This window comes from Onychomys torridus, chromosome 4 (assembly GCF_903995425.1).
Source record: "Onychomys torridus chromosome 4, mOncTor1.1, whole genome shotgun sequence".
NCBI lineage: Eukaryota > Metazoa > Chordata > Mammalia > Rodentia > Cricetidae > Onychomys > Onychomys torridus.
This window is the reverse complement of record NC_050446.1, coordinates 95,810,031-95,823,101: the sequence shown is the minus strand read 5'-3', so window position 1 is coordinate 95,823,101 and position 13,071 is coordinate 95,810,031. Positions and strand designations below refer to the sequence as shown.

Genomic DNA, 13,071 nt, shown 5'->3' with positions numbered 1-13,071 from the left:
CAGCACCCACTGAGGCAACTCACAAACCCTAGCTCCAGGGAAGATCTGAAGCCTCTGGCCTTTAACAGCACCTGCATTCATTTGCAGATAAACACACACAAGGAAGAACAAAGTCATTCTTCTAAAGACTGGGCCAGGTGGTACTCACCTATAGTCCCAATTACCTGAGAGGCTGAAAAGGGATCACCTGACCCCAAGTTCAGGACAAGCCTGGACAATACAATGAAACTCTACCTCAAACAAAAACAAAAAACCAAGTTAGAAGTGTGGTTCATTAATAGAGTACTTGCCCTAGAATGGTTAAGGGCCCCAGGTTTTATTCTCAGCACCACCAAAAAAAAAAAAAAAAGTATCTTTTCATGTCATACATAAAACTAATTACTGAGAAATAATAAAGGTGAGCACTGAGCCAGATGGTGGCACATACAACACACAGAAGCAGAAATGTCACAAGTTCCAGTCCAGCTTCAACTACATCTCACAATCCCATGGCAACAAAGTAGGTATAAATGTAATGTCACTCTCTACCTTTGTGTTTTGGGACATGGTCTCAAAAAGCCAGAAGTTCCTCATTAGGCTGAGTGGCCAATGAGTTGTGGGGATCTGCCTGTCTCAGCACAGCCCCCAATGCTGCGGTTACAGGATCATGCCACCATTTTTGGGCTTTTTGTTGTTCTTGGTGGTAGTGGTTTGTCTTATTTTTAGAGACAAAAAGGGTCTCTCTGGGTAGCCTTGGTTGTCCTCGAACTTACCCAGTAAGTTCATGGAGGTCTACTTGCCTCTGCCTCTTAAGTGTTGGCATTAAAGGTGTGTGCCACCACCACTCAGTCACCCCTGGGCTTCTTGGGAGGGTGTACAGTACTAGAGTTCCAAACTCAGATTCCTTGTGCTTTTGAGGCAGGTATTTACTAAGCCGTCTCTCCAGCTCTGACCCATATTTCTATGATCTATAATCCTATCTCTAGAACCTGAATTTTTCCTCTAGTAGTGTATGAATGGGGTTGGTAACTTAAAAAACCCTAGTAAGAGCTAGTCTTTTGGTATTCATGAGCTAGCCTACAGAATTGGGAAGGGTGACACATTGCAGCTCTCAAGTTGTGTTAGTGCAGGGATCTGAGTTTGAAAACAAACTGGGCTACCCAGGAAGAACATATCTGAAAAAATAAAACTTAAAAGCTATCCCCAGAAGCACATGTAGTTGGATCTTTTGCAGAGGGTCCAAATGTACTCTCTATTGCCAAGAGCTAGTCAGATGAATAAGACTAGCATACCACCTAGAGTCTGTTATTTAGGGTGGGTGAAAGGCTTTGTGGAAAAGGGCACTTGAATTTGATTCCTACATGATGGAAGTAGAATTGTCATCTGATGTCAAGCACTATGGCAGGAGAGTGCCCAGACACACACACACACAATAAGTGTAATAAAAATAGAGCCTGTATTTGAACATTGGGTAATTCTTTATATTGATTGCTCATACACTTTCATGAAGTCCAAACATAGAAACTGACAACAAAATAAAATATATAATGCATTTGATCTGAGGTTAAAAAACAAACAAACAAACAGCATAACAAAACACTTTATTTCAGTAAATCAGCCCAGAATGTCTGAAAACGCACATTATCAGTTGGTTAGGGCAATAAGAGCCTCCACAACGTTGCCCATGTGTTCACGTAAGCTCCTTTCTGCTGCTGCTCGAGAGATCTCCATCTCTGTCATCTGCAAGAAAAGGATAAATCATGTCACCAAAGCCTCCCCTCGGGCATTTATGTGTACACTAATTTCTGGCTCCACTTGTTAGGAACCCAAATTAGGTAGAGCTTCTCTTGGGCATCCATGAAAACACTACTACTCACTATCAACTCCAGATCTTCCTTCTTGATCGTGACCTTCGCCAGTTCCTTCTCCCTGTGAATATATATACACGTGTGTGTATGTGTATATCTATATCTATATATATATATATATATATATATCTATATCTATATATATATATATAGATATAGATATAGATATATAGATATATAGATATATATACTACACACTGCAAATGGGTGGAACAGGATTGACTGAAAATAGCAAGTAAACGTGCCCAATCCTCCCCGTGGAGGTTTTACAGTAAGATCCATCCAGGCTTTCCTTCCCCTAAAAACTCACTAACAACAAAGTTGTAACCCTAGATCTGCGGGAACTGGTGAAACACTTTCTTTCCTGGACAATGAGGACCCGCAGCGCTGGCGGTGTGCTCTAAACTTACCGCTCCTGTTTTGCCTTTTGCTCCCTGGACCGTCTGTCACCAATGACGGACATAGCCTACAGGAAACAAGAATCTAGTTACTTACCACCGTGCGATCAAAAATTTCATATGTAAAACACTACCAAAAGTAAAAACCACGTGGTTCCTCAAGTACTCACAATGACGAGTGTTCTCGGGGCCAAAGGGCTACGTTTAATTCTCTGCACTTGAGATCCATTTGGGCCCGACCTCCATCAAATTCTTAAGCAGTCTGGGTGAGTGCTGTCGCTTATCTCCACCCTACTGCCTACTCCCACTATCGCGATCTGCCCTCCCGGAGCCTCTGACAGGCAGCAAACAGGTCAGCCTAACTCACCCTGCCCCACACTCAAGCCCTCTCATACAAGTACCCAGTCAACCTCACCGTCTCCAGATTCGAACTCTGGATCTCCTTCTCCTCCGCATAGTCAGTGACCCGCTCCAGGTCAGCAGCACCACTGTCATGCTTCCGTGGCTTCTCGGGAGGCCGCTCGGGGCCGCTGGTCTCGGTCTCTAACTCCAGCTCCACATCTCCCTCGGTCGCCATTTCGATCTCACCGCGCCGCCGCATAGGCTGCCGCTCCACAACTTCCGGCAAACCTCAGCTTCCGCCCAGATATGGGGCGGGGCAGGCTCTGGACCACACCTTTGTGCCTGTCTTGAGAAGCTTCAGCTAGAAAGGCGGTTCTCTTTTGACCTCCTCTTGGGTTTGTGTTTTCTGCAAAGTCTCCTTCGACTAATCTGTTCACTACCCACACCACCCAAATGCACAACTTACTTCTTCACCTAAAAACAATCTACACACACACACACACACACACACACACACACACACACACACACACACACAATTCTGACCAACCAAGGCAGCGAAGGCTAATCCTAAACCAATTAAAAAAACCTAATCCCCAGACCAGATAGGCCAACTGCTCCTAATCTAAGAAAACAGTCCGAATGATCCCGAATACGAAGGCTGGTGAAGGCATCTTCACAAGGGTATTTGCATTTACCAATTCCTAATGATCTGTATTCACTTTCTGACACTGCCTTAAGACTGAGTGATTAGTCCAGCACAGCAACTGCCCGATGGGCGAAAATCTTGAGAAGCTGCTGTTCCTCATCAGCTTTTCCAGTAATGGATCTACACCTAACCTCTGGGTCAAAAATGATAGGCACAAAAGCCATCACAGACCCGAGCACCACCCTGGGCCTTGCACAGCAGCACACTGGAGTCGGCGATGTCACAGTGAAAACCCCCTTTTATCAGGTGAGAGGGCATTTGAGGAGACAGACTTGAATCTAAAGATTCAAATCTAAAGATGCCTTTAGATAGCTGGAAAACAGTTGAGGAGACAAATCTGGTTCTTTGCCTCGATAATCGGTAAACCTCTCATCCCACATTCCCAGCCACAGAGCCTTAGGGAAAAGTGGGTGGTTCGAGCCTATACTCAAGTTCCTGCAATGGAAATCTTAGCAGTGTTTAGTAAAGGCACTTCTAAGTAGCTCACCACAGATGGCAGGATGGCGGGTTTGGGGATTTGATCTTTGATTAGCCCCACAGTTTTACCCCACCCCCTGCCAAAGCTCCACCTTTGCTTCCTACATCTGTTCTCCCCCAGGTGTCCCGCTGTGGGCCTGTTTTTTGGACCAGATGCTGCCACTCTAGGTGGCCCTCCCTCACCGGGTCTTCTTGTAGCCGCCTGCTCTACGTCCTTCTCCATTTGGGGGCCTCAGCAATTTGCTGCCTCCTGCTGTCTAGGACAGTGGTAGAAAGGCTCTGGGGCAAAGCACATGGGGTAAGTTGGCAGGGGTTGCAAAGTGAGGGAAAGAAACCTGTAACATTTGGATCGGGAACAGGGAGCGAGTGTCAACCTATCAGTGAGAAGTTGGGACCTGTCCATGCATTGTGGTTTATCCTACCTTTTCTCACAACCAAATTCCCTGCAGATCCAGATGCCCTCAGTGCTGTGTGCCCACCTATTTGGCAACTTGGACTGTCCAGTGCTCAGTGGCTCTGGGGCTGTGTATCGAGTATGTGCAGGAACGGCCACTTTCCACCTGGTGCAGGCTGTGCTGCTCCTCCGCCTCCACTCCCCCACCAGCCCTCGTGCACAGCTGCACAACAGGTCTGTGTGTCATTTCTGGATGGGGATGGGACAGAGGGAAGTAGACACTAGCTAGCTAAAGGAAACTCCGGGATGAAGAAAGAGCACTGTAAAAAGACAGAAAACAAGTTCATAAACCCCTGGGCTCTAAACTGAAAGCAGCAATGGCTATATGCAAACCTTCTGGAATGTGTAGTGTTGCTCGCGTGACTTTTGGCATCTGAGTTCAAACTTGGACTACAATGGAACTTGCTGGTTCCACCTCTCCTCTCCTCATTTCCTCTGTCTACCTGCCATACCCGGCCCCCTCTCCCTTTGCCTTTTTTCCTCAATCTGGTTTTCTCTCTACCCCTATTAGCTTCTGGAGCTTCAAGCTGCTGCTCCTGTTAGGTCTCTGTACTGTTGCCCTCTGCATCCCTGATGAGCATCTCTTCCCAGGTAATCTTCACCTTACACCCTGATCAAGGAGAGTAGGCTAGACTTCCTACTTAATGACAGGAAGCTGCACCTAATGCCACACATCTGTAATCCCAGAACTCAGGGGCCTGCCTATGCTACACAGACTCCTAATCAAAAAGGGGGTGGAGGTATACAGTGACACATGATCAGCTAGAGCTAAAAGTTCCCAATGGTGTCTATCTTGCAGCCTGGCATTATATTGGCATCTGTGGAGGCTTCACATTCATCCTATTACAGCTGGTGCTTATCACAGCCTTTGCCCACTTGTGGAACAAGAACTGGTAAGGAGCACCTAACCCTAAGGCTCCTCCCAAGGAGGCTGATAGGCATTAGTGGATAAATACAAGTCTGGGCAAAGGCCCTATAAGGTGTTGCTCCTAAGGCTTTCCAATGAACAGTAACAAAATGCTCAAGAAACCAGGTGTGATGACATTCACTTGTGATCCCAACTCTGGGAGGTGGAAACAGGAGGGTCAAAAGTTCAAGGCCAGAACAGGACACATAATCTCACAAAAACACAAGCAGGGTAGGGATTTTCAAGGCAGCCTCTTGTAAAAAGAAACAAAAACAGGTAATCAGGAATGGTGATGACAGGGCAGTGGTGGTGACAGCCAAGTGGTGGTGGTGGTGCACACCTTTAACCCCAGTACTTGGGAGGCACAGGGAGGTGGATCTCTAAATTTGAGGCCAACCTGGTCTACAAAGCGAGTTCCAGGACAGCCAGGGCTACACAGAGAAACCTGTATCAAAAAAAAAAAAAAAAAAAGAGGGCTGGAGAGATGGCTCAGAAGTTAAGAGCACTGGCTGCTCTTCCAGAGGTCCTGAGTTCAGTTCCCAGCAACCACATGGTGGCTTACAAACATCTGCAATGAGATCTGGCGCCCTCTTCTGGCCTTCAGGCATACATGCAGACAGAACACTAGACAGAACAAATAAATCTTTTAAAAATGCTTTTTTTAAAAAAAGCTCTATAAAAATAAGGGGGCTGGAGAGATGGCTCAGCGGTTAAGAGCACTGGCTTCCAAAGGACCGGGGTTCAATTCTCAGCACCCATGTGGCAGCTTACAACTGTCTATAACTTCAGTTCTACAGGACACCCTCACATAGATATTCATGCAGGCAAAACACCAATATACACAAAATAAAAATGAATATATTTTTAAAAAATAATAACAAGAATGGTGAGAAATACCCATAATCTCAACACTCAGAATGCTGGGGCAGGACTGCCAAGGCCAAGACCTCCTGCCTTTCAGGACCAATATGAAATACTGAGTTGAAAGACTGTCTGGAGTATACAGATATCCTATCTCAAAACAAAACAAAAGCACAAGAATGTATATTGTGTGGCCGGGCACTGGTGGTGCATGCCTTTAATCCCAGAGCTTGGAAGGCAGAGCGAGATCCTGGATAGGCACCAAAACTACACAGAGAAACCCTGTCTCGAATAACTGAAGAAAAAAAAAAAAAAAAAAAAAAAGAATGTATTGTGTGGACCAGTGGGCTGACTAATCAGTCTGAGGAGAGATGGGGACTAGTCTACAGTGGGCTGGAGTTACAAACCCTTCTCCACTTCTCTCCAGGCAAACTGGAGCAGCACAAGACTGTCGCTGGTTCCTAGCTGTGCTGCTGGCTACCCTAGGACTCTACATTATGGCAGGTGCAGGAGCTGCGCTACTGTTCCACTACTACACACACCCTGGTGGCTGCCTGCTCAACAAGCTGTTACTCAGCCTGCACCTTTGCTTCTGTGGCCTCCTCTCGGCCCTTTCCATCGCACCTTGCATCCACCTCAGTGGGTAGTTGTGATCTAACACTGCAGACTTTGGGGTGGGCTGTGTCAAAGCCTTTGAGTATTCTAGAAAACTTTATTAGCGTTCTCAATTATCTGAAGAACCTCTGCTGCTGCTCCCACACACTCCCCCCACACCGATACCCAAGTGCAGGTAGAAACACAAAGCAGAAGAAACCCACTGTCAACCGATGCCACCTGTTCTCTCTAGAGCACCCAAGCTCGGGCCTTCTGCAAGCCTCCATCATCAGCTGCTATATCATGTACCTGACCTTCTCTGCACTGTCCAGCCGTCCCCCAGACACAAGTGAGAACCCAAGAGCTGACGACCTTTTAGTTCCTACTAAATAGCCAGCTTTGCTCTTAACTCCTTCCTCTCTGTTGTCCCTCGGCAGTAACCTTTCAAGGACAGAACCACACCTTGTGCCTGCCTGGCCAGAATAAACTGGAACCACAGATACCAGACACTTCAGTAGTAGTGTTGAGTGCTGGCATCATGTACGCTTGTGTGCTTTTTGCTTGGTACGTAAAGCTGTCAATGGGAAGTGTGAAAGGATGCCGAGAACTCAGTGAAGGAGAATGTCCAGGGCTGTGGTTTATTTAAACTGTAGAGCAAGCCTAGAACCAGAAAAGCTCCCCACGAACAGGGACAATGTCTAAGAATAGCACGTTATCAAATGATCTGTATGAGATGATGGGGGGCAGGGGAGAAATGTCAAGTTTAAAATTCACAGACTTCATGGGCCTGAGAGAATACTATCCCCTAGAAGGATACCACCATTGACTAGTTGGCAGTAAATGCCCCTAATCCTCCTTATGTGGCCCAAAATTAAAAACTTTCTTTCACAGCAATGAGGCTTCCTACTTGGCTGAGTTATTTGGACCCTTGTGGATCGTCAAAGTTTACAATTACGAGTTCCAGGTGAGCATCAAGAGCTCAATAACGCCCCCCCAACACCCCTCCCCCAAACACAGACACACACATCCTACCAACCTCTACCCATAATGCTCAGCTTCTAGCTGCTATTCCCTTTATTGAGGACCCACAATGTGCTAGGCACTGTGCTACATACTTTACATACATAATCTCATTTAATTTAATCCTCACAACAACCCTGTGAGGTAGGTATTTGCTCCATTTCACAAATGGAGGAATTGAGGCACAAAAGATTAAACATCTTACCAAAGTTTGCATAGCCACTTATATGCTGGAGCAAGAATTTGAACCCAGGTGTGCCTCCACTTCTTACACCAGCCAATCTTTTCAAAGGGAAAATTTTCTACATTAGTACCCTCACATTGTCTTGAAGCCATTTCAAAGCACTGCTTTGCTTTACAGAAGCCCTCACTCTGTGTCTGCTGCCCCCCAACAGTGGAACCAGAGGATGGTGAGTCAAGGGAGCAATCCAGGGAATGTCTGAACCCTGTAAAGTGCCAAGAGCCCTCGAGAGCCCTCACAAGAGGAGTTGGGGGAGGGAGGTTTCAGCAGCACTGCTTCCCACCAGCACCTCTCTCTAGGACAGAGCAGCAGAGCCAGGCCAGCTGACCAAGCGAGCCCTGCAGCCGCTCAGGAGCAGGGCCAGCACCTGCCCTACAGCTATTCAGCCTTCCACTTTGCCTTCTTCCTCGCTTCACTCTACGTCATGGTTACCCTTACCAACTGGTTCAGGTAGGATGAGAGCAGACCTAAGATGCTCTCCCGCAAACCCAGCTGTGTTAAGGAAACAATCTGGTTAGAGGGAAGCAGGGCAGTCCAAAAGCTAAGGTGCTGCAGAATCTCTAATCAGCCTTTGGTTTCACAGCTATGAGGGAGCAGAACTGGAGAAGACCTTCACTAAAGGTAGCTGGGCTACCTTCTGGGTCAAAGTTGCCTCCTGCTGGGCCTGTGTACTCCTCTATCTGGGGCTGCTCCTGGCACCGCTCTGCTGGCTCCCCACGCAGAATCACCACCACCCTGGTGTCTCCAGGCAACACTGCCATCCAGTCAGTACTGACAGGTAAAAACTAGCTCCCCAACTATGCTAACAAACAAAGGTACCCTTTAAATCATGCTCCTAATGTTAGCTCCAAGAGTCATCTAGTTGAGCTTAGTTCCTCAAGGACAAATGGGTAATTCCCACCACGTAGGCTCAATACTCTAATTATCTAAAGTGGAAGAGGTGGCCCCACACCTAGTTTCTTGATTCAGCGAAACTAGTGTCCTCATGTAAGCTCAAGAGTCTAACTCAGGAGCTTTGGCTGATCCTAGCGGTGTGGCCCCAGACCCTTCCTGGCTCCTGAGCTGGAGGTAAGGGGCAGGGAAAGACCAACAGAGACTGAAGATTTCGGTCTGCTCTTGGCAATCAAAAGGAAACAAGTGGTTCAGCCCTGGGCACAGGGATGTAAGAAGCCCAGAACCACAGAACAAACCAGGGCACAGGAAGAATGGAGCAGAGGCTACCACAGGTTTTCATCCTGATCTTGAGGTCAAAGAAAATGGAAGACAAAAACCACCTTCATTCCATGAGGAATGACAGAACAGAAGAGAATGTGGACACTTGAGAGCAGCTGACTACCGGAAGTCGGTGAATAGGACTTTTTTTTTTTTTTGGCCAACCTTCAAGCAAACAAAGAATGAGGAAGAGAGACTTAAACTTAGGTCTTAGGATCCTTCCCCTCTTATGGCCCTCAATACCCATCATGGGGATGGTGTTCGAGGTCTGAGTGGGGCATAAAAATCTCAGAAAAGAAGTCTCTATGGTTCTTAGCGGATTCCTCCACCACAGAACTGGGGTGCTTTTCTGGTTCCCACAGTAAAATAAAGGCTGCTTCTGTGATGTTTTCTTACCAAGTCTACAGACCTCTCTTAGTTGCCTAAAAGAACTCTCTTTTAGTAGGAAAGGGCAATCACTCCTCCATCCCCACCCCCCAATCCCCAGTCAAACCAGGCGCTCAAGGAATTACAAAGCTACTTTTAATACTTTGGGGTGTGCCCCACAGGAATAAAAAACACTGGGAAGAGGTAACCCCCTCACCCCCAGGAGGGGCCCAGGGGGAGAGAGGCTACCTGAGGGGAAGGAAGCACAAAAGGAACCCGCTGCAGACTCAAGGGAATGCCATCGGTGCTGGGACCCGTGGGCACTACAGGAAGAAACTCGAGCATGGTAGGGCTGGCTCCAGGCACACAGGCGCAGGGCAAGAGGGTTGGACACGAAGCCACAAAGCTACTTGGGTTCCTCCTTCTTCTCGTTTGCCTTTTTCTGCTTCTGCTGCATGATCTCCGAGTCCCTGGGGGTAGAGATGATGGGGCACTGGGAGGTACCAGAGGGCAAAAAGGACAAGATGCAGGGGGATGAAGGGTACAGAGGATAAGATGGAAGTGGGTAGGACAAAGTTCAGCATATGGCTGCTATATTCCCACCCTAGGAGAACAAGAGGAACAGAGCTAAGGCTCAAAAGGCAATCAGTCTCCATCTGGATGTTGCCCAAGGGGTCAGAAGTCTGGCCACTCTGGCCCAAGGCTCTCTATTCTGTACTGAGTACCACACCCAACGACACTAGTGAGAAAGTCAGGAGAAGGGAGGAGATACAAGCAGCAAGGAGGGCCAAAAGTACTGGGCTGTCAAAAACAACTGTACTTGATAATGTGAAGCTCCCTGCCCTTGCCCTTAAGGTCACAACCCGGGCACTCAGAAATCAGCCTGCGGACCGGGACCCGCCCCAGTCCCTTCCTGTATAGCTGTGACCTAACATTTGGAGCGGGGAGGAAATAAAACCCTAGAGGAAGCAATGCACTCTGCCCCTCACACCTAGTCCAGACTCGAGCCCTGAAATAGTTCTCTTTCCTGCTACACCCCTCCGTCTAACCCAGGTCTCTCCGTCCCGTCCCGACCCGACCCGTCCCGTCCCGTCGTATCCCCTCCCTGGGGCTACCTCTGCTTGCGGGCGGCAGCAGAAAGCCCATCATCTCGGCGCTTTCCCTTAACCGAGTCGCTCTGCTTCTTCATGTTCTTCTGGCGGGCGAGCTCTCGCTGGTTACCGCCTAAGGAGAGAAGGTAGAAAGTGAGATGCCGGGGCCGCCCCACGCACACACCAGCGCCCCTCCTCCCGCAACTGGGACCCCATCGCCGGGCTTCGGCCGCCGGGGTGTGGCAGCCGCCACGGGGCAGGTTAACTTGGGGTGCGCCGAAGCTGCTGGTGCGAGTCAAGTTTGGGGTGCCGCGGGGGCCCAGACAGCCGATACAGCGCGCGGGGAGCCCCGGGGCCTCGGGGGCACGCGCTGGGGCCCACCACCCGGGGCACCCGGCTTCCCCAGCGCGGAAAGCCGCCGGCGGCCCGCGCCCAACACTGGGGTCTCCGCAAGTGGCGGCGTGCAGAGGGGCTGCGCTTCCGGCTGGGACGGGAGGCAGCCGGAGAGCGCCCCCTGAAAAAGCCTCCGCCGGGGAAGCTGAAGGGACGAACACGCCGGCGCTCGGCCGTGCGGCTAGCGAGAGCGGAAAGAAAAGGGCGAGAGGATAAGGGTCCCGGCACTCACGGGTCATGGCGACGGCAGCGGCTCCAACCTGCCTCCGTTGCGTCCCCTCGTTCGGGCCGACGTTGCAGGCCCCGCCCCCTTCGCGCGACGACACCAAGTCGTCTCCTTCGTCCCGCCCCTTCACGCCCGGACGCCGGCTCTCATTGGGCAGAGGGAAACACGTGGAGCGCGGTGCCACGCGCCAGTCCCGGAGGGCGAAGAGCCAAGCTTGGCGGGCGGAGCGCCGGGCGCGGGGCGGGGCTTCCCGGGAGCGCCGGGTCCCGCACGGAGAAACTAGGCCGGGTCACGTGGGCGGCGGGGTGGAGGGGTGCGGCTGGCGATGTGGCGCTCCGGCGGTGCCGAGCACGTGACCGGGCAAAGTGACCTCATGTGGGACAGTTTAGGGTACTGACAAAGTCGCCCCGAAGGAACGCGGTGGCGGGGTGGGGAGGGGGGGTGAGGGCGGGATTTCCTAGGTGGTTCATCCGGTTGTGAGCTATCAGTTTTCTGGAGCTAAACTTTGTGCTGTTACTTAGGGCTCCCGTCCCCCTGCCTCTTGGCCGAACACTTCCCACAGCTGGACTGAAAACATACACAAATAATTAGAAAACCCCTTTCCGCTTTCATCGTCCCTAGTGGCAGCCACTTCCAGTGTGTCCTAAAGTGATCCTGCAATCATTTCCCAAGAGCTGGAGCCCAGGGCTCCGGCATGCACCTCTCCACCACCGCGCTGCACTTCCAGACTGCCCACAGAAACTTTGCGTGTGCCTTGGGGGTGATAAAGCACACCCAAATCCGTGGAGCTACTTGGGGAACTGAGATTCGGGAATGCTCGTATTATGTCTGCATCAACTCTCCTGGCCGTCTCTACCTTGTGTCATCTCCCCCAACAGTTACATCTGGTTTGTAAGAGAAATCAGACTGGTAGCTAAAAATCGTTCTCATTTTCAGTTGTTATCTCACAGATGCAGCCTCTGTAGATGAGACTAGTTAAACCTTCTCTCCCATGGGTCTAAGACAACCTGAGTTCTGCTATGCTATTATGAAACAACCCAGCATAGGTCAGAGCAGTGGGCTTAATTTCCTGCCGCCCAAACCCAAGGCAACCTTAGTTAAGGCTAAACAACTGAATTCAGAGAGCGCTCGTTAAAGCAGCTGTTCTCAACCTTTGGGTCGTTGACCCTTTTCGTAGGGGTCACCTAAGACAATCGGAAAACACAGATATTTACATTACGGTTAATAACAGTAGCAAAATTACAATTATGAAGTAGCAACCAAGTAATTTTATGGTTAGGGGGTCACCACAACAAAGGAACTGTGTTAAAGGGTCAAAGCACTAGGAAGGTTGTGAACCACAGCCCTAAAGTCTATAAAAGTCAAGTATTTCCTTTGTTCTGTGAGTTGCTGTTGGATCCATCCCAGCTTCTCCAATACAGCAGGTGGCCAGCATTTCTAAAGGATATCGTTCCTGAAATCCTCAGACCATTCTAAAAAGAATCTCCTGGTCATGGTCCTCAGGAAAGTGTGTGGAGAAAGAAGGGTTCCAGGGCTGCTTCTCACTTTGTTAAGGTAGGGACTTTCTGGTTTTTGCTGTTGTGCTTCATACCCCAATCTAACTGGCCAATGAGCATCATGCAATTCTTCTGTCTCCACCTCCTATCTCAATGTAGGGGTGTTCCCATTAAGGTGTGCACCATGACATGCCGCTTTTTATGTGGGTTTCAGGGATTGGATACAGGTAGGTCATTGCCTTTACCTGCTGAACTATCTTCCCAATCCAGAATTCACTTATTTATTTGCTTTTTGTTTGTTTGATTGGTTGGTTGGTTTGATTAGGTTTGGTTAGTTTTTTCAAGACAGGGTTTCTCTATGTAGCTTTGGAGTCTGTCCTGGAACTAGCTCTGTAGACCAGGCTGGCCTTGAACTCACTGAGATCTGCCTGCCTCTG

General features: G+C 49.4%; 3 protein-coding genes across 5 annotated transcripts; 1 reads left to right on the top strand and 2 right to left on the bottom strand.

Annotated features, from left to right (window-relative positions):
* Positions 1-1,437: 1,437 nt before the first annotated feature.
* Positions 1,438-5,410, bottom strand: Hypk (huntingtin interacting protein K). 2 transcript variants are annotated; one of them, XM_036184120.1, is made up of 4 exons: positions 2,661-3,055; positions 2,258-2,313; positions 1,857-1,908; positions 1,438-1,719 (listed from the first exon to the last, which is right to left on the bottom strand). In XM_036184120.1, the coding sequence occupies exons 1-4, from the start codon at positions 2,844-2,846 to the stop codon at positions 1,624-1,626; spliced, it is 390 nt and encodes a 129-aa protein (XP_036040013.1). In that variant the 5' UTR covers positions 2,847-3,055; the 3' UTR covers positions 1,438-1,623. The 2 variants fall into 2 exon arrangements, with proteins under 2 accessions (XP_036040013.1, XP_036040014.1); XM_036184121.1 differs by lacking the exons at positions 1,438-1,719; positions 2,258-2,313 and having other exon boundaries at positions 1,849-1,908; positions 2,661-5,410.
* Serinc4 (serine incorporator 4) lies at positions 3,441-8,625 on the top strand. Its single transcript, XM_036184285.1, is given in 13 exon segments — positions 3,441-3,542; positions 3,895-4,071; positions 4,223-4,401; positions 4,739-4,818; positions 5,027-5,120; positions 6,423-6,634; positions 6,843-6,938; positions 7,027-7,153; positions 7,481-7,553; positions 7,971-8,019; positions 8,150-8,300; positions 8,434-8,551; positions 8,554-8,625. Coding segments are annotated over 13 exon segments (1,530 nt in total).
* A 937-nt stretch (positions 8,626-9,562) lies between these two features.
* On the bottom strand, positions 9,563-11,226 carry Serf2 (small EDRK-rich factor 2). 2 transcript variants are annotated; one of them, XM_036184118.1, is made up of 3 exons: positions 11,145-11,226; positions 10,544-10,652; positions 9,563-9,921 (listed from the first exon to the last, which is right to left on the bottom strand). In XM_036184118.1, the coding sequence occupies exons 1-3, from the start codon at positions 11,149-11,151 to the stop codon at positions 9,642-9,644; spliced, it is 396 nt and encodes a 131-aa protein (XP_036040011.1). In that variant the 5' UTR covers positions 11,152-11,226; the 3' UTR covers positions 9,563-9,641. The 2 variants fall into 2 exon arrangements, with proteins under 2 accessions (XP_036040011.1, XP_036040012.1); XM_036184119.1 differs by having other exon boundaries at positions 9,772-9,898.
* Positions 11,227-13,071: the final 1,845 nt, after the last annotated feature.